Below are 23,649 nucleotides of genomic sequence, written 5' to 3'. Positions count from 1 at the left end.
TTCTCAGTTTTAAAAGCACTTCTCTGCACTGAATTCTTGACTAAGTAAGCAAAAAGTAGATCAGTTAATTGGAGCTCAATTAACGAGAGCACACTGACACTGAAATCCAGGCTTAGGCCTTGAATTTATTATCTATTCTTGACATCTGAAATCTACATAGAAAGGTACTGTAAACAATTTTAAAATCATGATTTGTTAATGACCACCATTACTGAGTGGTTAAAAGAGCAATAAAGAGATCTAAGATCACGGAACTGAAGTAGAAATGGGCTGTTTCCATTGAGGTGCAGGATAAAAATAGTTGGCACATACCTGAGTTATAAATGTCTTTCGCCTAAGTTATTAGGAATTCATTTCTGGTTTCTAAAAAATGTAAAAACACTAATTCAGTAATCTGAGCACAGTAATTCTTAGTGGCATTATATTAAACTAGTATTAACTAGTGAACTAGTGAATGTTACTGTACACAATAAATTGCATCATTCTTCAATACTTCTTTAGTGCAACCTAATCATTTACATCTGAAGATAACTGACGCCCTTGATTTTAAATAATATTGCACATTAATGAAAATGAATATGAACAGAGGGATCTGCACGCTGTAAATACGTTTTAGAAATGTTCAACATATAAAATAATTGAATCATTAAACGCCCATCTGAATATACATACACATAATCGGCCTTTCACATATACTAATGTAAAAACGTTTTAAATCTGGTTTTTCCGCTTGTGGGTTTCCTCAGTCGTGTGCGCGCCGCGCGCCCCCGGAGCGCTGCCTCATTGGCCGTGTTGGTGTCGCGCGCGCTCCCCGTGTTTGTGGCGAGTGGCATTGCACCATCTGTGAGCTAACGGCGTGCCACCTTTCTCCTAAATCATGAGGTTGTCTACCGTATTTCGAAGTGCCTACAGGAGTTTTCCTACTGGATCGGTCAGCCGATCCCGGTCCGGGATAAGGGCTTTGGGGTCTGAGAGGAGATCTGCGCCCCTAGGGAGCTACAGCTTTCTCCCCATCAGGGATGTGAGCTCCGACGGGAGCGGCTCGGCTGGACCGGCAGTGCGCTTCGGGAAACGCCGGGACCACACTGGGAGCCCGGGGGATGAAGCAGCCATCAGGTGAGTTCCTCCATTGATCATCTTCTGCGTTGCGGTGTGGATCTTCATTGTCTACAGAGGGGCTGTCGCTAAAGGTATTTCCTGATTACCACGAGAAAGGCGGCGCTTCTCTTTCAATTGTGTTCATTTTTAAGTTTCATATATAATCAGAAACTGTAACATTGCGGGGGTTGGGACTCGGCGATAGCGGACCAGGTCGTCTTTAACCCTTTATAATGTACAATTCTTTCTGATAGACTTTTCTGTAACTTTATTTCGGACTAGCCCGGCACTAGCCCAGAGCCCCACGTGTCATTAGTTTACTCCGGGGGAACCAGCTGATGTAATTCAGCGCTATTCTTGCTTATTCCACACGGGGGCTGTGAGCCTGTTTCTGTTCTGGAGTCCATTAGGTCCAGTCCTGTACAGAATAAATAATAAATCTGCCTTCATGGGGACGTTTTATTTGACAGTGCGATAAGTCGATAAGTCGTGGTAGTATCATTCATTAAAACAATAGGACGAAATGTGTTTTTTTTCTCCAATACACTAAACCAGAACCACCATCCGAGCCAGGATTTTTTTCCATGGGTTTGACTGGCTCTGGCCGTTCTCCAGAGACATTTTAGGGCAACGTGCAAATCATCACGATGGTGCTTACTCTCTGCTGGTTTTGGAAAAGCAAGGTCTGGCTGGCATGTCTGGTGAAAAAAACTCAATTAAACAGGATCACAGCTCAGCAGTCCTTAGGATATACAGTTTACTTTATACTTGTTATAAAGGAAGTATAAATTCCAATTGTGTCATGCTTTCTTAATGGCAAAATAATTAATTGTAACTTCAATTATTAACCCCTTAAGTCATCTATCAGTTCAGTGTACAGATGTGCTTTCAAAGTAAGGAGAAATTCAGATGGTTGTGACTTCCTTCTTAAATCATATGTTAAAAAAGGATACAAGAGAACAGGGAAGGGCAGTCCTGGTCCCAGAGGGTCAAGAGAGTCTGCAGGTTTTCATGTAACTCTTCCCTTAACCTGAATCAGCATAATAGTGACTTAATAAGACTAATAAAAAATCAGTAACAGAATATGGAGGTGCACAGATACTCCATTACCATTTTATTCAATGTGATTGTGTGCACAGAAAATATGACTTGGCAAAAGAACATGTAAGGCCCGCTTGTCTTAGTCATTGTTCAGTACTGGGGATTTTAATCAAAATCTGAAATCAAATTGATTTAAACTGGAATTTTGTGTTCAGCCTGGTGTAGCTTTGTTTTTCACCACTTCATAATATTGGAATGGCTGTAAGAGTTTCACGTGCGTTGAATTAGGAATTAGTGGAATATTGGACACTAATTGCACAGATGCTCTTCAGTTCTCGATTTGTAGAGTCATACTAATAGAATTAGGGAAACCATTTTTTCTTGATGGAATTACATTTTTCTTGACCACCGTGGCTCATTCATATAGATGGATGAAAAATGGATGTCTTTCACTATAAGGCTTATCCCCTGCCTTGTAAATATATAGAAAACATGTACAGAAAATCCAGGAATAAGCTGTAAATCACATTACACCACATCTTAAGTAATGTTTAAATGACTGATTAGCGTGTGGTTCTGTGCTGTCAGACAAAGCGAATCATTGCTTCTTCAGGCCAGGAAAGATAATTTATTAAAAATATTTCTTGTATTCAAAGTGTTTCTAAATTATGTCTAGAGATAAAACATTTGTTTTTAAAAATGGAATATTTATCATGTTTTTGATGGCTATTTTATGGTATTTTAAAGACTACAGAATTTAGACAGTTTTGAAGTTCTATAAAGTCAGGCGAAGACTGTGAAACATTTTAATATCTGTTTGAGCTTGGGGAAAACCATCATTAAGAGGTGGAAGACACACAGTTACAGCCTAGACAAGGCAATCCCCCTAAACTGAGCAGCTGGGCAAAGAAAAAGCTTGTGAGGCCAATGATGACTTTGCTCTTTGACTTTTGATAACTTTGACTCAATTTTAGGGGACTTTTACAGAGCTTGGTCTTCAGCCTAGACCTCCAATTGATTCTTTTTTTGTAGCAATAATTTGGCAAAGGCCTTGCTTATATTCCTCTCAGATGTGTTCTTCTACTGATGTTGTTATTTAACATGTTCATCTTTTGCAGGATGGAAACCCAATGTTTTGCCGTGGTCATTAATGAATTCTTGACCAGACAAGGGTTTCATACTGTAGTCAAGTTGTCTTGGTGGCACACATCAATGTCCTTACCTTCCATTGAGCTAAAGGGTGGAATTGAATTAGCCTTTATTGCCCCCAAGGGAATTTGTCTTGCACATCAAGAGCTCATAGCATATATAGTAACATATATACATAACATATACAAAGCTGATCAAAACATTTGTGTTATCTCCATTGATTACTGTAATGCTCTAATCGCTGGGGTATCTGAATCTACTCTGAACAAGCTGCAGTATGTCCAAAATTCAGCAGCCAGAATCCTGACCAGGTCTAGTGCAAGTGTTCACATTACTCCTATCCTGGAGTCCTTGCACTGGTTTCCGGTCAAATTCCGTGTAGACTTTAAAATCCTCATGCTCACCTATAAGGCTCTGCATGGCTTGGCACCTCAGTACCTGTCTGAACTATTATCACCCTACTCCCCACCTCGCAACCTTCGCTCTTCTAATTCTGCTCTCCTTACTGTCCCCCAAGCCCGTCTATATTGTATGGGTGACAGGGACTTCTCCTGTTATGCCCCCAAGCTCTGGAACTCTCTCCCCAAGGATATCAGAGAGTCACCTTCTCTAAACTCCAGACTCAAAACCCTCTTCTTCAGAAAAGCCTTTACTTAACTGGTTCCATTCTTCACCCCTCTGCTTTTCTTAGTACCACCATCCACGGTCTCCTCTATATATTGTAATTGTGTTTTATCTTGTGTATTCTTCTTATTTATTATTGTTGTTATCCTGTAAAGCGCTTTGAGAAGCCACCTTTAAAAGCGCTATATAAAATAAAGTTTATTATTATTATATTCACATAAATATAATACAAAGCAGCATGGTACAGTACCATGTTACAAAACAACATTTAACAACATTGCTCATTCAGAATTAATCGGGTATCATAAGATTAAAAAAGACAATTAGCTGGTAAAGTATCTAAAACAACAGCAATAATACGATTTTTACCCGCAAACATTTTTATAAATGTTTAATATAATTAAGTAAATGCTCTCTTAGTCTCTTAGTCTTTATACAGGCAATCTGATACCCCTTTCCAGAGGTAGGAGAGTATATTCAAAAAAGAGTGCATGAGAGGGGTCAGCTAAGATTTTATGTGCGGCGTTAATAATATGTCACTCCTTTAGACATGTTATTGAGTCCAAAGGATGTGATGGTAATCTTGCCACCTGTCCTGATGACTTTGTTCAACTTGTTATTGTACTGCAAGGACAAGGCACCTCCCCAGCTCTGAATGCCAAAAAAAGATTAGAATCCTCTGGATAAAACTGGTAAAAGTGTCACCATTGGGATTTCTACATTATAACTTCTTAACATTCTTTTAAAAAAGTACAACCCCTGTTGCATCTTCAGATACCTTGCCTCTGTAATAGCTCTGTAATAAATAACTTAATTTACAATCCAGCATCGCCGGAGCTCAGTCTACTGTACAGTATGTGCCGATGACTTTGTTGTTGTGTTCATTGAGTGGCACTTGGTTGTGAAAAAGGTCAATGAGAGAAACTAACCTAGAAGAGTCTCATCATTCATCCACGGTGACCCTGCTTGAGAACGTTAAGAAGTTCCCGGGCTGTGCTCTGTCCTTCTGGAATCAATAGCTTTTATCTTAGATTTTTTTGTTTTTGTTTATTTGTCTGCAGAGAAATCATCCAGAAGTCCAAAGAGGAGATTGCCTCGCTTCAGACGCGACATCCCATGTTCAAGCCGGTGCTTGCCATCGTACAGGTGAGGGAGGCAAGGGGAGATCTCTTCTCTTCTCCACGTTTCTGAATTTTGATGGTGGAGTCGCGGGATTTGGACATACACGCGAACCCCGTCGAAATGGCTGTTTCCGAAATCCCGCGTCGAGGCCAAAAGTATCGCTCGCGAACCGGAGGAGGAGGAAGTGTGGCGGAGGGAAAAAGGAAGTTATCAGCACCCATTCCATGGACTCAAACCCACAGACAGTATTGTATGCAGCAGACTTTGGCAAATGAAGAATTTATTATAGTGTGTGTGTATATACTTTTTGTGTTACTGACCAGTACAGTCTCTGCGCTATTAATGTTCTCTGTATTGTCGTGTCTTGATGGGTTGAGAAGAGTGGGCAGTTTTGTGCAGGGTAGGGAGAAGTGAGTCTGTCATTTAGTGGAAGTTATAGCTTTAAGGAGTGTTGTTACGCATCTAGATACTTTTGCATTTCAGGAAGGAGCGACTTGAGTATTGTGTATTGTTTATTTGATTTTGTTAATTTTCTACCTTGTACAGGAAGCCTCATGTTAATGTCTCTGTATTTCTTCAGGACTGCCTTCATGTTACCAGAACAGTTGCCAGTGACATTATACAGACATTGATGTAAATTTGCCTGTAGTAATAAGGCAGTGTGTGCTTTCCTTGATAATAAAAAGTCTGTACAATTAGCTCCCACATAATCACATACATAATCTATAAGAACAGAAACATTCCAACTAAGTTTTTGTTTGGTCCTCTTCTTACCTATCTTGAAGTGTTGTTTTTTATATTTTAATCATAGGCAGGTGATGATGACAGCTTATTGGAAATGAACAAGGAGATTGCTGCTAAAGTAAGTACATTAGAAAGGCCTCAGAATAGAGGAGGCCTTTTGGCCCATTTATCTCATATGGTTCTAGTTCCTTGTCCTGTAGTTCCATAACCAGTACTGGTTATACTGGGAACAAGCCCGTATAAAGTACATAATCAAGCTGAACCCCCTTGCCCAGAAACGAACAATTTTTCAGCCCTATCCTGCATGTGTAGGAGGAGTCTGGAGTCCTCAGGGAAAGCCCCCATGACGAAGGAGAGAGACTGAAAATGGGCAGCCCTGCCCTCAATGTAACCTGGAGCTGTGAACCAGTAGTGCTTTGTGTGTTGAATTTGCGTGTTCTCTCCATTTATGCATTGAGTTTTCTCCAGCTGCACTTTCTTCCACTGTTCAAACATGTACTGTGAAATTTGCGCAGGTTAATTGCCTTCACCCCTAGTTCTGTCTTGTATCTTGAGCTTTCTGGGTAAGGCCCCTGCTCACTGTTACCCTCCAATCGATCCTTGTATACTTTTTTTCCCTATTCTTAGGCTCAGTTTTGGGAAGAACAAATGTATATTTATAAAGTAGGACAGTCCAGAATTTCCCTGAGGCTGGCACCTGTACTGTACTGAAGGGACTGGGTGGTTCTAATATCAGCCCTCTCTCCTTCAATTACCAGAGAGTCAGAAGGTTTGACAGGTTTCTAGACCAGAGTACAGCATCATCCAATACTTTTTTTTCCCCTCTCGTGACCCCTGTCACATGTAGACTCATGGCCACCATAAGTGCGTGTGCAAACCAAATTGAAAAGCACATCATTCATGCAGTACTTTCCCAATTGAATAGCAAATGTAATTGGATTTTGGTCTAACATTACACAAAACAAGACAAAACCCCAAAAAGAAAACATAAACACCACTTTCAAAGACCCAAATTCATAGATAAAGATAATTAATAATGCCTGAAAATCTTTTTAAGTGCTGGTTAAAGATCTTTCTTTCCTGACAATGTCAGGAAATGTCAGTTGACCGGCAGGTTAATTTTTAATTAATAATGAAAAATATTTTATGTTTTCTGTTGTCACAGATTGGATTAAATGTTATCCATATCTGCCTGCCAAGTGAATGCACTGAAGATGAGGTAGGTCCTCTTCCATTATTTGTCCTGTTAAAAAAAGTTCATTGTTTACAACTGCTCAGGTTGGGGCAAAGACCAGAAGGTGCCAGGCCCTCCAGGCATCGAGTTTGACATCTCAGTCTTATACTATGAATCTGTTCTTGATGCTGGAGGTCTGTGAGTTCAAGGCTGCTGTTTGTGAGCCCATGACCTTTCACCTACTTCCACATTTGAGGTGTGGAATTCCAAAAGATGGTGCTGTTTCCCACATCACACTGTAATTTTCACTTGTGATGAAATGGGAAAATTCCTCTAAAAGTGGATTAATTACCTTAACTAATGAGACTTTTTAAAGGCTTGTAGAAGATTATTCAGAAACACGGGAACTTGAGATGATACATATGAGAGGCCATTTGCCTCCACCAGCCTGGTTGTTGGAATATTTATTTTTATTACACAAAAGCACCACATTCTTTACAGCTGAATCGGAAGCCTTTAAAAAAATGTAGGGAAGCATTTTTTAGTGTTTGTATTATTTAATGCAATGCTATGTCCGTGACATGCTTGTGGAGTTAAATTAATAATGCATTTCATGTTTCAACATGCTTTATGTTTTATTTGATTGTACGGTATAGTGCGGTGAAGAAAAGTTTGCGAACCCCCTAGGTTGGTCTGGATTGTTGTTTTATTTTTAACCTAAAACATAATTTAGATCTTCACGAAAGTTTTTGTAAGTTGCCAATACCCTGATTAAATGCACAACACAAAGACATAAGATATGTATGGGTTATTTAATTAACAAAATGATCGAACAACAAATGTCCCCTTGTTAATAAGTACAGTATGTGTACAATTAGATTCAGTAACTGGTGGCACCTCTTTGAATGTCAATAACTTTAACTATCCATTTCCTGTAACAGTTTATCAGTCTCTCACATCAGTTTATAGACATTTTTGCCTATTGTTACTTAAGAAAAACTGCTTCAAGGGGGATATTTTAGGGCTTTCTTGGATGAACAGTCTTCTGCAAATCTTGCTGTAATATTTAAGTTGAGTTTATGTCTGGACGCCGTTCTGTTGTAGATCTGCCCGTATGTTTATGATGGCAAGTTGTTTGCTTTCTCTTTAATTGCTTTGTTTCGAGTGATTGATTTCATGGGTACGCTCATTTAAAAAATACACTGGATTCTCTGCCTGTAAAAGTTATTTTTTTCTGGGAGCTGGAAGCGATGAACAACATTGCACTGTGCTACTGTCAGTTTGACCATCAGCAAGCAGCGTTTTTTATCTTAATTTCCTTCACCCACATTACTCATACTCACCATTGACATAAGTCACAGAGTGAGAGGCCAGCAGATCCAGAATGTTTTCTAGGGTTCTTTGTGACTTGCTGGATGGTTTTCTGGGTTGCACCTGGGGAGATCTTGGCAGGATGTCTTGGATAGAGTAACTGTGGTCTTTGAATATTTTTCATTTGTAAACTGTCTGATAGTGAGTAGATGGTGCCCCAAATATTTAGAAATGTTTTGTAACTTTCTCCAAACTGATGATCGTCAGCTACCCTCCTGTGTTTCGAAAAGTTGTGTTTTCTTTCAGGATGGAATAAACCTATTACTTGTTCCTATTTATTCAAAGACTGGTTTTGAATATAAAAGATAAGAATTTGGAATACTCACGATTAAAATTTGTAACTTTGTGACATTTCTTATCAATATAATATTAGTGTATTTTTTGTCTGCTGTGGAATGGACTTGGAATTGTTATTATCAGTAGATGGTGCTACAGTATGTGGTTGGGTTCAGTTTCCTGAGAATAGGAACTGTGTCTGTCCTGCGTAAGACATTCAAATTGAGGCACTTGTTTAGAATTCTGGGTCTACTTGCCTTTTCTCTTGCTTATAAAAGTTCGGTTGCAATACAATTTTTATACAGTATGTATTGATATCTTGGTGATTTTTCCAGATTGTCAATGAAATCCTCAAACTGAATGAAGACCCTAAAGTTCATGGGCTGGTCCTGCATCTACCTGCAGGATCTCGGAGCAGCAAAGTGCTGAACACAGTGAAGCTGGAGAAGGATGTGGATGGGTCTGTACACCAGCCTGTGTTTACTCAAACTGTCCTCCAACGTTTGTATAAGCACTCAGCGGCGTTTTGTGCTGTGTCCTGACACTTACACTGGAATTAAGTGAATAAGCAGATGAAATCCATACAAACCAACCAAAACCTTTTCTCTTTCTGGGGGCACATGCTTTCTTTTTTATCATTTTATTTGCTCTGTAAGCTTCTACTTAAATGCAACCTGATTAAATCTGCTTATGTACAGTGAAGACAAACTGTGGTTCAAGACCAAAAACCAACGTTTCTTGGAAATATTAATACTGTAAATATTTTGCTGCTACAATAAGTTGGTTAAACACAAGTTATAAAAAAGTGGAACTTTTAGTGTTACATTTTAAAAACTGCATTCTTATAGATATATCTATTTTTTCAAAAAACGTGGTAGATTCTTTTCAAAATATGAATGTAACATAATAGGCTATTCTGGGCCTGTGGCCAGTTTTTGCTTTGTGGTTTTGTCTTTTTGTGATCCAGCATCAGCAGGTTTTAACAAAGTCATGAGAGTCTCCCTCAGAGTTCCACATTTCTGACAGGCCAGAATTAACATGTTTTCCAGAATGAACTCTGTTTTAATAAATGACCAGTACAGGGTTTTGTCCTCTGTCCCAAGATTAGGCACCTCTGCTCCCTTTTAATTTCTTACATTTATTTTTTATTTTTCAGTTTGTGGGTGCGTTAAAATTCCAGTGCTTTGATAATGATATCATTATATTAATGATGATAACCTTAAGTGATGTTTTGCATCTAAGTGGCAGTACAGAAAAAACTATACCTGCTATGTATAATACATAAGAACCATTAATTCAGAATCATGTACTAAATCCATATAGTCTATTTTAAAACTAACTAGCTCTACTTTTACAAGGAACTAAATATTAAATACTTTCACCCTTCCACTGATTTATCATTTTGTTTAATTACAAATTATATACACTCTTTTTTAAGGTGGCATAGTGTAGTGGTTAGCATTGCTGCCTTGCAGCACTGGGGTCCTGGGTTCAATTCCTGGCCTGCTGTCTGTGTGGAGTTTGTATGTTCTCCCTGTGTTTGCATGAGTTTCCTCCCACAGTCCAAATACATACTGAAAACTGGCCTGGTGTGAGTGTGTTTGTGCTTATGTCTATGTGTTCCCTGTAGTGGTCTGGCACCTTGTCCAGGGTGTATCTTGCCCTGTGCCTGTTTTTTTACCAAAATAGGCTCCAGCTACTCTTCTTCCACAACTCTGTGTTTGATAGAGTGGTTAGAATATGGATAGATGAGTCTACACATTTTTTTAAATTCAGTATTTTTAATGTTTTAAGAAAGTGAAATGATGCCAGGAACCACAAGGAAAATAAAAGGCTACAATGCTAACCATGCACAAGTACCTATCCTTTCAAAATGAGTCAGTGCTTGTTGGAAACCCTTTTGGCTGCAGTTTTACCTGCCAGTCTTAAGAGAACTCTCTATCAGCTTTGGAGATTAAAGTTTTTTTTGTTGTCTGAAGTTCAGTGCCTGTCGCTTCACTAAGCCGCCCATGCTGTCTCTCAGGGTGACGGACTTGAATGTGGGAAGGCTGGTCCGTGGAGATGTGAATGAGTACTTTGTTCCCCCGACAGCCAATGCAGTAATGGAGCTGCTTGGAAGATCTGGTAAGTCTTGAGTTTTCAATTATTAGGTTGCAGTGGTGTTAAAGCTGATCATGATCATACAGTACGGTATTTGTATAAATATTTTCCTCAAAATTGCTCATGCCTTGTTTGTATATCAGTGGAAATTGTAAACCTTCATAAGTCTCTGTTTCATTGCGGGGAGACATGTAATTAAGCAGAATGACGGAAAGCAGAAATAAGGCAGTTTGTTAGTTTTAAAGACACATCTCTTTTTGCCGGAGTGAACCACTCTGTTCGTACTAATAGCTTCTCTAGCACACTTCATGTTGTTTGATACCATGATTATCTTAAAAGTTTTCATTGTAATGACATGATCCTCATATACCTGTATTCCTTCAAAGGCATTTTTAGTTGGTTCAAAATAAAATGAGTATTTCTTCATGTGAGTTGCAATGAGGTTTGAAATTATTGGCATGCTTTTATAACCGTTATACCATCATGGGTTTACACAGTTTTCTTTGATCTTATTACTACCTTGTGAAAAGGTTGTAATAAGATAAAAATCATAATAGACTAACAAGATACTGTAGCTTTTGAAGTTATATAGTCTGACAGGGTTGAGTTGTTTTAAGAATTTTTAGGACAATCCATCATTACTTTCCATAAGGAATACTTAATAGACTAACAATTAACAATGGGGTGGCCATCACATAGTGACATACTGTAAGGACATCCTTGAGACAACACTTTCCCAGTGCAGAAGATAAACTAGTGTGCCTTCTTTTGACTTCTAAAGAAATTTAAGAAATAAGGAAAACAAGACACGGTACCTGAATAAAAAATACATTTTTGTTGTAGAATTGTTTGGTCTTTCACACAGATTCACCATTGGAAGGAAAGACGGTGGTGATAGTTGGGGAGAATGGACCTCTTGAAATCGCCCTTCAGTGCCTCATTCAGAGGAAGGGTGGAGTAGCCTTGAGCAGTGTCTGGAAGGCTGATATGCTTCCCAAACAGGTATTTTTTGTCGCACACACTTGTACGCATCATTGTATTACACAATTTGCTTCCCTTTAATATACCTCTTGCCTGAAGCTATTGTACAAGACCTCACTTGTATAAGCTTGCAGTGTTAATTACAATACATTAATCACACAACTTGAAATACTTGTAAATCACAAGTAACAGTGTATCTGACATTAAACTTAGGTATCTTGAGGCAGTTAATTCTCTCAGAGCGTTAGCTTGGTTATGTGGCAGAGGGTATTTCTTTTCATTATACTGACAAGATCTTAAAATATCCCTTCAAAAGCATTTCAGGTTGGTTTGAAATAATATTAGTATATCTTTTTGAAAAGATCTGTTGCTAAGAAAAAAAAATCCCAAGTGAGCTCTTGGGTATTATATCTCTTCAGCCACTGGATGGCAGTACAACGTTACAGTCTGCACTCCATCCATCCATTTTCTGACCACTTTACAGGGTACAGCACAGGGCTGAGGCGGATCCAGGGCCTATGATAGATACTTTATTAATCCCGTAAAGAATTATGCTATGCTGGCAAGCAGTAGGCATGATACTCCCTTAACAGGATACCAGGAGGAAACTGGAGCACCCAGCAGAAACCCATGCAAACACGGGGAGAACATACAAGCTCCACACAGATAGTACCACAAGTCCAGACTTGAACACAGAGCCCTAGCACTGTGAGGCAGCGATACTAACCACTGCGCTACCGTGCTGCACCAGTCCGAAATAGTTAATCACAAAAACACTACTACAGTATGTCAGTTGCGACAAAAACAGAGTGAATTGTCAGACATGGGCGCACATTTGATTGTACTTGTGCTCTGAAATGGACTACATTCTCTTAATTGTGTCCTATGCCATTTTAACATTAATCTTGTTTAGTTGCAGTTGAGATTGCAGTGTAATATTTACACATAAACCAAAATTATAATCTTTTTTAATTACTGCAATATTAATCTAATATTACTATAATCTTAATCTCATAGGGCATGATTGAGTGTAACAAGAAAGGATTGTAGTAACGTTAATGGTGGACAGTATGCTATTAGATTTTTTACTTACCAAGGTATTTGATCCAATTTTATAATTGCAAAGCCTACAAGCCAGTCACAAAGTCTCACCCTTGAAAATAACATAATTCAACTGTGAATTGCTTTTAAAATTTGGTCAAATCTTCTGTTGCAGTTTCAGCAGGCTGATGTAGTGGTACTGACCAGTGAAAAACCAGCAGAGATTTCTCTCAGTCGTTTGAGGCCAGGATCAGCAGTTATCAACTGTTCTCCTACTGTAGTGTCAGGTAATGCTTTTGTAATTATTAGATTTCATCTAAAATCTCAACATTTGTCCAAATAAACGGTAGTTCTTTTGCCCCGGTTTTTGGTCTGCAGTTCATTTGGCTGAGAAAACGATGAATTCTTCCTTCTGTTCATTTTGCTGGCTAAAAAAACAAACCAAAAAAAAATTTGATCTTATCAACGGAAGCATCAGTCTTGTCTTTGCACAATCACCTGTACACATTTTACATTTTATTTGAACATGTTGAGCAATGTATTCTTGCAGTAGAGGATCATGTTAAAAAATTCAGTTGTTTGAGGCTTATATATCTTTTTCAGGTGAATTTGTATCTTAATCTGCACTGTTCTGTTCTTTTCAGTCATTGTTTTTCTAATTTCATTATAATCATTTGTTTCCTTAGCCATTTTGATTCACATGACTAGTATTGCTGAAGAATTAGACTCAGTGTGGTATATTAAATTGTTGGAAATTAAGTTTGGTTTGGAACATTGTGTTATATTTTTGTTATTCTATTCTAGTAACTGGTATGTTTTTCTTGGTTGTAATATTTCCTGGGAAGTTTTTTTTCTGCCATTGTGAAACCCAATATTAGAAAACAGTTTTGTTAATCCACATTGCTGTGATGGAAAACTGTTAAATTAGTGTATATGCATATTACAGCTGGTCATCATTACTTCTAAATTCAGGTCTAAAACTGAGGTGCCATATAAGAGATGAATAGTAAAGATGTGCTGACACTTGATGGGCAGTTGGCGCTTCTAGGCTTTGTTGTTTGGCCCATCTTTTTAATTTTTTTTGGGGGGAATGAGTTTAAGTCTTGATGTATTCCAGTCTGCAAGAAAGGTTTACATTTCCTGTGTGGTTTTGCCTTAGTCACAAAAATGTGTTACCTCTTGAAATGCTCTTTTCTGTATAGATCATGCAATCTCCTTGTTTTTCCCAGAGGAGAGTAAAAGCCAGCCTCAGTGTCTGGCTGTAACTATGGAGACGGAAGTGGAGGCCTTGGCTGCTGCTCTTAGGATGCAGGTTGGCCATTTCCTGTGTCCAGTCTAAACACCTTGTGCTGTCCCTCATTTTGTTTGTCTCGTTTGTTTATTTAACTTACCTGCTGTTTGAATGCAGTATTTCTCTTGCCAAGAGAGTTATTGCAGATGTTACCATTTAAAAAAAAATCACTGTTTCAGAGGTCACGCACTCAGTAGTCACTTTTGTAGTTGCAGCAGCATACCAAAGGCAAAATGTCACATAATTAAATGTTTGTTTTTGATCGGTGCCCTTTTTCCAGACTTTTCTCTCTTAAAAATGGGAAATATTGCAATTCTTTTACTTACTCATATTATCGCAATTAAATGGTTTTGTTCATATTAACTCATGATTGCATTGAACTGTCTTATATGTTAGGTCTCTTTACTTTAATTCTGAATGGTGGTTTCAATTTCTGCAGAGTACAGCTTTGTTTGAAGTCCCAAGTATAGCATCCTTTAATATTTTATTTATGATTCAATTAAAATGACCATATCCCTTCTGTAATTTCTCCCCATAACATTTCTAAAGCATCATCAGGAAGTGTGACGTGTTTTCAGTAGACTTCTAATAAACGTGCGATGGAAGTTGTTCTTTAGCGGTGCCTCTTTTTGTCAGAATGTTGTCGCGAGTGGCCGTAGGTGGGTCGACCATCAGCAGTACAGGCACTGGAATCTTCGATGCCTTAAGCTCCAGCCCCTGTCTCCTGTACCCAGGTAAGCTGATGGAAAAGCAGACATTTGTCATAAGCAATATATCAAATTATAAAATAAAACAATACATCTTTTAAAGACTTTTTTAATATTATTCAACCTTTAACTTTTAATGTAATATGCCACAATACCTACCTGCAGTTCATTTTGTTTCTGTATTGTCATTTGGTAGACTACTAGGGAGATAGTGAAAGCATTTTTCTCTGTTTAAGTTGATTAATGTAAGTGTTTCAGTTAATCTCGCATTGAAGATGGCAAAACTCCCATGACCATCAGTATATGATTTTTAAAATCCCCTCAAATTGTTGAAGGGGATAGCCTGGGTACATTCCAATAAACCTCTGAACACAGTTCTTTACATTGCTTCGTACCATATTCAGTTTTTCCTCAGCTTTTCCCTTGTTTCCCTTTCCCAGTGACATCGAGATTTCCCGGGGCCAGACTCCAAAGGCAATCGACCTGCTTGCCAAAGAGATCGGGTTGCTGGCAGATGAAATTGAAGTGTATGGAAGAACGAAAGCCAAAGTGAGATTATCTCTCCTGGAGAGATTGAAAGAGGTGCCAGATGGGAAATACGTCCTTGTGGCAGGGTAAGAGCCTCCTCCCAGCGTCAGTGGCTTTTCACTGTTAGCACTTTGTATTTAATGTGCAGCTTTAAAGAAAAAGGTCTGTAGAATGGATCAGTCTGCGATTTTAGTTGACCTGCCTCATTGTATTCCTTTAGCAATTTATTTTTATTTTGGCATGTTAACATTAAAACAAAAAAGTTCTGTTTTTAAAAAAAAGTGCTGTTTTAACCCTGCATGTCCAGCAGTTATTTTCTTATCCTTTAATACCTTGTTTGAGTAAATCTGAGATCTGAAAAAAAAACAACAATTTTTTGATACTTTGAATTTGTATTCATCTAATGTTTAAAAGAAGAAGCAAAACATAGCATGGTTTTTATTAGGTAAAATTATTATAAAATATTTTTTTTTATTTTAATAAATAAAATAATAAAATTATTTTATTAGGTAAAACTATAGACAAACTGTATGGAAATCTGTTAATATTTTCATATCTGTGGGTATTTTTCTATAGAATGATGCCAAGCATTTGCATTTTGAAGGTGTTATATCGTCTCATTGGCCTCCCGTCTTTATTTTCCAACTTAATTTCAGTTGGGGTTATTTTGTAACGCGAAGCAAAAATCTTCAAGTAAAAAAACCTCAAAGCTCTGTTTCTCTGCTTTGATTTGAAGCCAGAATGCTGTTCTCCATCAAGATGGCTGACTAGAAAGATGCATCTTCCTTAATGTGGTCTTCTGAATTGGTCTCAATTTTACCCGGGAGGTTTAAAACAACATTATTGCATGTCTAAGAGACAAGTAATCTAAGATATTGCAAGGAGTGTATAGGTAAATTATCCTGTCTTGGTAAGTGATGTGTGTAAAGATGAGACTGAGCCAAAGATATAAGGTGTTGCTGACAAGGTTAAAAGATGTTTGGTACTGTACTGTTATGTTCTACTGCAGCAGACTGCTGTTGATCTGAAACTTGAGCCATTTTGTTTGGCTATAGAAAAGCACAATCAATAATCACCATCTATATATTGACTGTATCCTTTATACAGTAATTTCTTAAAGCCATGTTGTTTGATTAACTTCTCTTCTAAGTTTGAACACAAATATTAGCTCACATAAATTGAGTTGAGAATTGAGAATCTTGCGGGAGCTTTAAAAGATAGCCACTGTTATTCTAAAAATTGAATTGATAGTATATTTTGCCATATATGCTGTAGGTCTGTAACAAATTACCCTAGTTGTTGAAAATGATCCTTTTGCTTCTTTCAAGAAATGGCTGGATGAGATCAATTAGCTATTAGAAACCAAATGAGCCAGATGCGATGAATAGCCCCCTCTCATTTGCACTCTTTTGTTCTTTTTTTGTAGATCAGTAGAAAAAGAAAGTACTGCTGGTAATTGCTAGGCATTTAGAGGACGCTCTGACAGACCACATATAATGCCTTTAAACGTTTTCCTGATTGACAATCCATGGAGAAATCCAAGCACTTCTTCCCAAGAATCTCAAGAATGGGTTATGGCAACTGAAACCTTTCACTCTCAGTTCGCTTGTAATAACGTTTTGCACAAATGAAACTAAAAAATAGATTTGCTCTTTACTTACTGCTCCTGTTTTCTGAAGGGTCTACCAATAATTTTAAAAAATACTGAAATATGTCTTTTGTGAGTGAAATCAGCAGAATGTTTCTGTCATTCGCTATGTAGTCGCCTATGAGCAGGACAAGAGACTGTGTTTGGGAAGGGGGTGTGTTATACTTCTTAGTTCTTTTCCAATGTTTTTGGAAAACTGTAGATGAGGTCTGTGCAAATATGGAAAAGCTATTTGTGTACAACCATGGGAAACGGTGCAATAGGAAATAAAAGATTGAATGTTAGATGTCAAGGTAGGATTGAAACCAGTGGCAGAAAGATTGTATGATTAGATTGCTATTGCTATCATCAGTGATGTTTCTTTGACAAAATGGGAGCTTTACATCTTTGGATAGAAAAAGGTTGTTTGAAACAGTTTCTGTTTGATACGTAGATGCCTTAAAAGAATATAGTTCAGGTGGGTGGCTGCAAAGAAACAAGGAATAGGTTTATTCCATGCTGAAAAGAGAAGAAAGAAAACACGTTTCGGCCTTGGAGCCTTCTTCAGGTGTGAGCACCTGAAGAAGGCTCCAAATGCACCTGAGAAGAAGGTGAGAGCACCTGAAGAAGGCTCCACGGCCGAAACATTGTGTTTTCTTTCTTCTCTTTTCAGCATTAAATAAACCTATTACTTGTTCATTTGCAGCCTTAAAAGAATGATGTGATTTTGTGAAACATGATTTGCAGAACTTACCACTAGGGGGCATCCAAGGTCACCTGACATGCTATATGAATTCTCAAAAGCCTTTCTTGAAACCGATGATTAAATACGATAAGGGCCTGAAGTTCCTATACAGAGGATCCATTTAAAATAAACAGTAAGGTATATTATACTTATATAATACATCTTGACTTAAAACTAAATACCTTTACCTACTTGTATCCCGTTGGTACACTTGTCCTCTTTAATTTCCCAGATTGGTTTCCTAGTGAACTTCACAGTCAGATGTAGCAAATCACAATTGTAGTTGATTCATGGTTTTAATGCAGAGAGAGTTAGGTAGGATGATTTAATAAAATTGTTTTGCATTTTGTGTTAAGAGTATGCTGGGTTCAGTTCAGTTTAGTTCAGTGGAGTGCTGTCTGCATGGTCTGTATGTTCTCTCTGTGCTTGCGTGGGTTTCCTCCCGCAGTCCAATAGCATACTAGGTAGGCTAATTGTCTTTTGGGAAAATTAGGCTTTGTGTGAGTGTGTGTATCTGTGTTTGTGTCTGTGTGTCCTGTGATGGACTCATGTCCCGTCCTGGGTGTTCCCTGCTTGTGCCTGTTGCTTGCTGGGAAAATAGGCTTTGGCTTACCCTTCACCCTGAAGCTGCTAAAAAATTAAAGTGGGTTAATTGACTTCCAACATTGTCACATTGTTAGAACTGCTTGTAAGTTAGTTGAAATAAATCTTGTCTACATTATTCAGGGTAGGTCTGTATTTCCGAGAGCAAGTGGGGTTGTACTCTTATTTGTAGATATAAGTAGAACTGGGCAGTGTTTGACTGATAAAACCTGGGTTTTAAAGCTGTATAGAAAATAGGAGATTAAGAAAACAATGCTGTACGTGTGGCCATTTTGCTCCGGGACTTTAGGATAAGACTAAGCACCTTCTGAATGTTATTAAGAAGGAGTGTTTCACAGCTAGGTTAAAAGAGGGGGTGTGTGCTATCATATTGTAAAAACATGAAAAACAGTAGGTTCCTTTTTGGGTAAACTTCTGTGTTCTGTCTAAATCAGATCTGTGGTCCGATACAGTATTTGAATACAAATGCAATGTCTCGATTGCTGGCTGTGTCTGTGTAATGCAGGTTGAGAAACATTTTATGTTAGAATTCATCGTCTTTTTAAAGAAATGCTGTAGTCATCTAGCATTCAGATTTCCTTTTAAACTATGTAAAAAATGAGAGCAGTAAGGTCTTTCTACAAATCTGGCAAACAAGCTTTTCATTAGGTCGAATTTGAAACTACAGAATACAAAACGTACCCTTTTATAGACTTTAAAACTAGTGTGGCTAGTACTAAATTAGTAGGAACTTTATTGTGCAGCTTTGTAATATTTTGGACAGTGAGTCCATATATATGTGTGTAGAAGTCTAAATGCTGTGTAGTGTTCTTTAAAGATCTCAAAACGGACAGTACTTCTGTGTATCACATTTCCATTTTTCAGCTCTGCATTTTCTTATTAACTCCTTGTAACGTGTCATTTAACAAATTGAATAGAATGTATCATAAAACTTACTCTTAAGACATCTGAGGGATCCTTGAGCCCCTGGTCTGAAGATGCCTGAGAGGGGAGCTGTGTTAGGGAGCAAAGGAACAAGTAGAGGTTAATCCGACACTGAAGATAAAGGGCCGTGTTACGGCTGTATCCTTCTTTCTGCTCTCTAGTGTAAAGTAAAGGTTATTATTGAGACAGAAATCCTTAAAAGTGGGATTAAGTTTGTTTTTAAATACAAGGCCTGAACACGGGCGTGGGCACTTTGTAATGGTTCTTCTTCATTGCTCACTTAAAGACACACACACAATTGCAGGCTCAGGTTTCTTATTTTGTACAGTAAACAAACTGTCACTCCACGTGCGGCAACTTAGAAAAATCATGTTGCATGTTGAATAACGCTTAGATACTTTTGGGATTGTTTGGGTTATTTGGTCATTCTTGGCTTGCCACGATAGGTTTGAGTGATGAGTACATAGCTACTAAATCACCTCATTAGTGACTGAGGTAATGAGATGAAATGGCCTAGTGAACAGAAAGAAAAGCATGTAAAGGAGCTAAAGTACCCCACTTATCAAGAGAACAGTGCCTTTGTGCTGTCAGAAAGTTGGAGGTTCGATGGTCTAAGTCAGCCCCTGGAGGATGTGCCAGTAGGAGGAGACTGAGAAAATGACTAATGCCCACAACAGTTTGTTGATGTGTTCCATGCCAGACTGGTGCCCCATTAAACAAATATGGGTGACCTGGGACAGTGTGTGGTATTTGGAGCTTAAACCTGACCCAGACCGAAGCCCCAGAGGGTCAATCCTTTATACAGTGTTAATCAGCATTATTCTGTTACTTATGTCAGGAGCCACCAACCCTGGTCACAGCCCCCATCCTATTTCTTTTAGCTCACCTGTTTTGAAAGACTGTAAGAACTTGTGAGTCACTGATGCATGAATGAAGGAATTGATTCAGTTAAGAAAGGCGCTTGAGGTCTGAAGGTTCTGTCGATGTAGGTTCCATAAAATTTCGGTGCTGTTACTACAAAAAACGTTTTCCTGTTACGTTTTGGTCAATTTGGTTTTGCTATACATGACGTCTCAGTACTGGAAGTGATACTTCAGTCCTTCTGTTCAGAGAGCTTTAAATGTAGATTGCCTCAATATTTAGCATGTAAACGTAGTCACAATGAAAACTTTAATGAGGTAAATGCAACTGTTTTAACAATGACAACTAAGGAGAATTCAAGAAAAGTTTAAGGACATCACTTTCTTTATCCGTTCATTTTCCAAACACTTTGTCTAATGCAGGGCGGCAGGGAACCCAGAGCTTATCCTGGCAAGCAGCAGGTACAAGGCAGGATACACCCTGGGTGGGACACCAGTCCATCACAGGACACACCTGCTCCCACCACAGCCAGTTTTCCCAGGAGCAAATTAACCAACCAGTACACTGTATATCTTTGGGCTGTGAAAGGGAAACTGAGACATCTGGTGAAAACACACACAAACATGGGGAGAACATACAGTTCCACACAGATAGTGCCCAGGAATTGAACCCAGGGCTCCAGTTGTGCAAAGCAGCAATGCTAACCACTGCACTGCCACGCTACCCTTAATGTCTTTATCCACATTTTGTCAATATTGATTCAGTACAAATTTAAAAGAAAATATAGAGGAGAAATGTTTTTCTTGGCTACAGACATATATTTATACACCCATTGACAAAACAAATCATGATTAAACTCTGTGATGTTTTTTATTTATTTTTTGACCAGTTTACAGCTCCACATGTTGTAGAATATGGCAAAGCTGTCTTAAATTTATTTAGAAATGCAGTTGCTTGGCCTGAACGTTATTCCACTAGGAAAATCGATTTTCCAGCAACTGTTCTGCAGGTCATCTTTATAGGGGCTCCTCCCAGAAACTGGACAGGCTAGTTTTATTAGAAATGTTCAAGTGAGCAAACACTGGACTGCTAATGACATTTCTTAGCTTACATTGAACGTTGTGTAGGCCTGTGGTATCGTGTTTTACTCTGGATACTTGAAGACTTGAGGGTGACGGGGATCCACATGCTTGTTCTAATGCTGTGGACCCTGAAAAGATCCAGTAATCTCTTGCACAGGCTTTGGCCTGGTGGATTCCAGCAAAAAGTTACAAGAATGGGAAAAAGTGGTATCACAGTTCTAGGCAACCACTTCAAGGCCTGTAGCATCTGATTTGGGCAGGATATACAGGTCTGCATTGCCCCACTTCTTCCATTCTGGCTGAATGTCTCTAACATTATAGGCTGGTTACTTCTGGCTGACCAGAGTGCAGATGGTTCTCCCTGTTGATTGGAACGCATACCTGTTCCAAGTCTGTGAAAGAAATGGTCCATGCGTTGTGAAATGTACTGTATCTAGCGTAGTATCCTTGAAAGTTAAGCACAAAAATACATGATCCTTTACCTAATGTGGTAGTCTGGCAGTTGGTTAAAATATAGTAGGACCACTTTATGAGCCCACAGTAACAGACTACCTAGTTGTTATTGAATATCATTATGTATTTACTCTACACACATTTTTTTAGATTTGAGATTTACCAGAAACATTTAGTTTTCTTTCTTTTAAACCGCATTGTTTATGTAAGTTTCTTATTTTGTACTTAGAAATGTTAAACCACATTTTGAACTTAGAAATGTTAAACCACATTGTTTAAGTAGGTACGTAAGATATATATTTTTACTACTGAGCAGACATCTTAGATACCCATATATTGTAACTCCAGATTGTATTTCTGGTATTACCAATTTGCTCATTAATCCACTGTCACTTACTGTTGTTACTGTGGTGCAAAACTCCCATGCTGGAGAAGAGCGTCCACAGTTTTTCTTTGCACCTCTTCTGGTCCTGGAGGACTGGAGTTATGCCTCTCTTTATAGCGGCTTTAATTCTTATTAACACAGTTTTCTTTGGGTGAGGAAAAAAAAAACAATCATTAGCAATCTCTATTTCATCTTAGAAAATGAGAACAATCCAAGTTAGCAGTGGCTAATATAAAGGGCTGCTGCTGAAGGTAAAGTTTTCTGTCCTTCAAAAAGTTTAGGGTTAAATACTGTCTTAAATCATCTCAAACATTTTCTAAAGGAAAATCATTGAGTGAAAAGAGCAGAATTGCTTTAACACAGAATTGGCATTCTGTATGTATCCATATCAGTTGATAACATTATTTTTTAATTTTAATGAAACAAAGGATAAGTTATCAATGTGAGGGGGCCATTTGGACTTTCTAGCAATAATATTACCATATTATACAACATGTAGAGCTGTAAACTGATCAGAAATTTTAAAATAAAAAAAACATCACAGAGTTTAATCATGATTTGTTTTGTCAATTGGTGTATAAATATATGTACGACAAGAAAAACATTTCTCCTCTATATTTTCTTTTAAATTTGTACTGAATCAATAGTGACAAAATGTGAATAAAGACATTAAGGGTAACATGGCGGTGCAGTGGTTAGCATTTCTGCTTTGCACAACTGGAGCCCTGGGTTCAATTCCTGGGGCGCTATCTGTGTGGAATTGTATGTTTTCCCCATGTTTGTGTGTGTTTTCACCGGGTGTCTCAGTTTCCCTTTCACAGTCCAAAGATATACAGTGTAATTCCACTGCCTGAGACATGTTGTTGACCTCTTTCTTAGTGAACACCTGGGTGAAATCTGTTTAGTACATCAGAAATATCCCATTTCTGTCCCAGATACATTGTTGCATGATGCTTTTTGATTGTTTTGCTGTTGTAGATATGTGTTTATGTAATTTATTTCAGTCCCCATTGCTATCTTCCTTTTTCTTTTATCGTGGCCTTTCTAATCTCCTTTTTTTAACCGTGCATGCAATTTGTTGTACTCCTTTTCTTTAACTTTCTTTTTGATCGTTTTATGAAGTGTTTTTTATTCTCATATATTTTTCCTAATGGATTTTGTTGAACAATTTGAGATCCTGTTTTATAGTTTTGAATGTATTCGCTTTTGGGAGAAATCATCTGAGCTTCAGCAGGATCTATTTAAACTGTTACCATTTGTTTGTCCATATCTGTCCTGTCCCATTCTACTCCTCTTGTGTTCCATCTCCTTTCCTGATATTGAAAACGTATGATTGGACTCAATTTGTATAGAGTCAAAGTACTTTGCATTTCTGTCTTGGCTGTTTAAAAGATGAGAACAATCCAAACCTGTCCTATGACAAACAGTAAGAACTGAGTCATTAACCATATCTATCATTTTGGTTTCTTTTGCTGTATTATATTATGTTTTTCTCCATTTTCAATATGCACATGAAAACCACTTCTCCTTAAATTCTTAATTTCATTATACAGTGTTAAATTCTAATCACTATCTGCAGGTGGATGTTTATGGCATACTCCATTCAATACCTTGTATAACACTATACCTTGAAAATTTTGTTTAAATCGTTTTTTAAGAATCTGACCCTGAATTTTTTAACATGATGAAAAGGGACATTTTTTTGTTTGTTAAGGAAAGGCT

The 23,649-nt window shown here is 38.0% G+C and overlaps 1 protein-coding gene and 1 long non-coding RNA gene across 2 annotated transcripts in view; one reads left to right on the top strand and one right to left on the bottom strand.

Annotated features, from left to right (window-relative positions):
- Positions 1 to 772: 772 nt before the first annotated feature.
- mthfd1l (methylenetetrahydrofolate dehydrogenase (NADP+ dependent) 1 like) overlaps positions 773 to 23,649 on the top strand; it is a 116,186-nt gene continuing 93,309 nt past the window's right edge. Inside the window, exons 1-11 of the mRNA XM_088625393.1 lie at positions 773 to 1,116; positions 4,974 to 5,058; positions 5,846 to 5,896; positions 6,944 to 6,997; positions 8,935 to 9,059; positions 10,623 to 10,723; positions 11,565 to 11,701; positions 12,897 to 13,008; positions 13,951 to 14,033; positions 14,649 to 14,746; positions 15,160 to 15,333. Of these exons, the coding sequence (XP_088481519.1) occupies positions 878 to 1,116; positions 4,974 to 5,058; positions 5,846 to 5,896; positions 6,944 to 6,997; positions 8,935 to 9,059; positions 10,623 to 10,723; positions 11,565 to 11,701; positions 12,897 to 13,008; positions 13,951 to 14,033; positions 14,649 to 14,746; positions 15,160 to 15,333 (1,259 nt within the window). The 5' untranslated portion in view covers positions 773 to 877. The remainder of the gene's footprint in view (positions 1,117 to 4,973; positions 5,059 to 5,845; positions 5,897 to 6,943; positions 6,998 to 8,934; positions 9,060 to 10,622; positions 10,724 to 11,564; positions 11,702 to 12,896; positions 13,009 to 13,950; positions 14,034 to 14,648; positions 14,747 to 15,159; positions 15,334 to 23,649) is intronic.
- Positions 14,478 to 22,067, bottom strand: LOC148674783 (uncharacterized). Its single transcript, XR_015935395.1, has 3 exons — positions 21,940 to 22,067; positions 19,159 to 19,215; positions 14,478 to 14,751 (listed from the first exon to the last, which is right to left on the bottom strand). It is a non-coding gene; the product is annotated as an uncharacterized LOC148674783 (long non-coding RNA).

Source organism: Lepisosteus platostomus, chromosome 3 (assembly GCF_059453375.1).
Source record: "Lepisosteus platostomus isolate fLepPlt1 chromosome 3, fLepPlt1.hap1, whole genome shotgun sequence".
In the NCBI taxonomy this organism is placed as follows: Eukaryota; Metazoa; Chordata; class Actinopteri; order Semionotiformes; family Lepisosteidae; genus Lepisosteus; species Lepisosteus platostomus.
The sequence above is the reverse complement of the archived record's forward strand: the minus strand, read 5'-3'. Positions and strand labels throughout refer to the sequence as shown.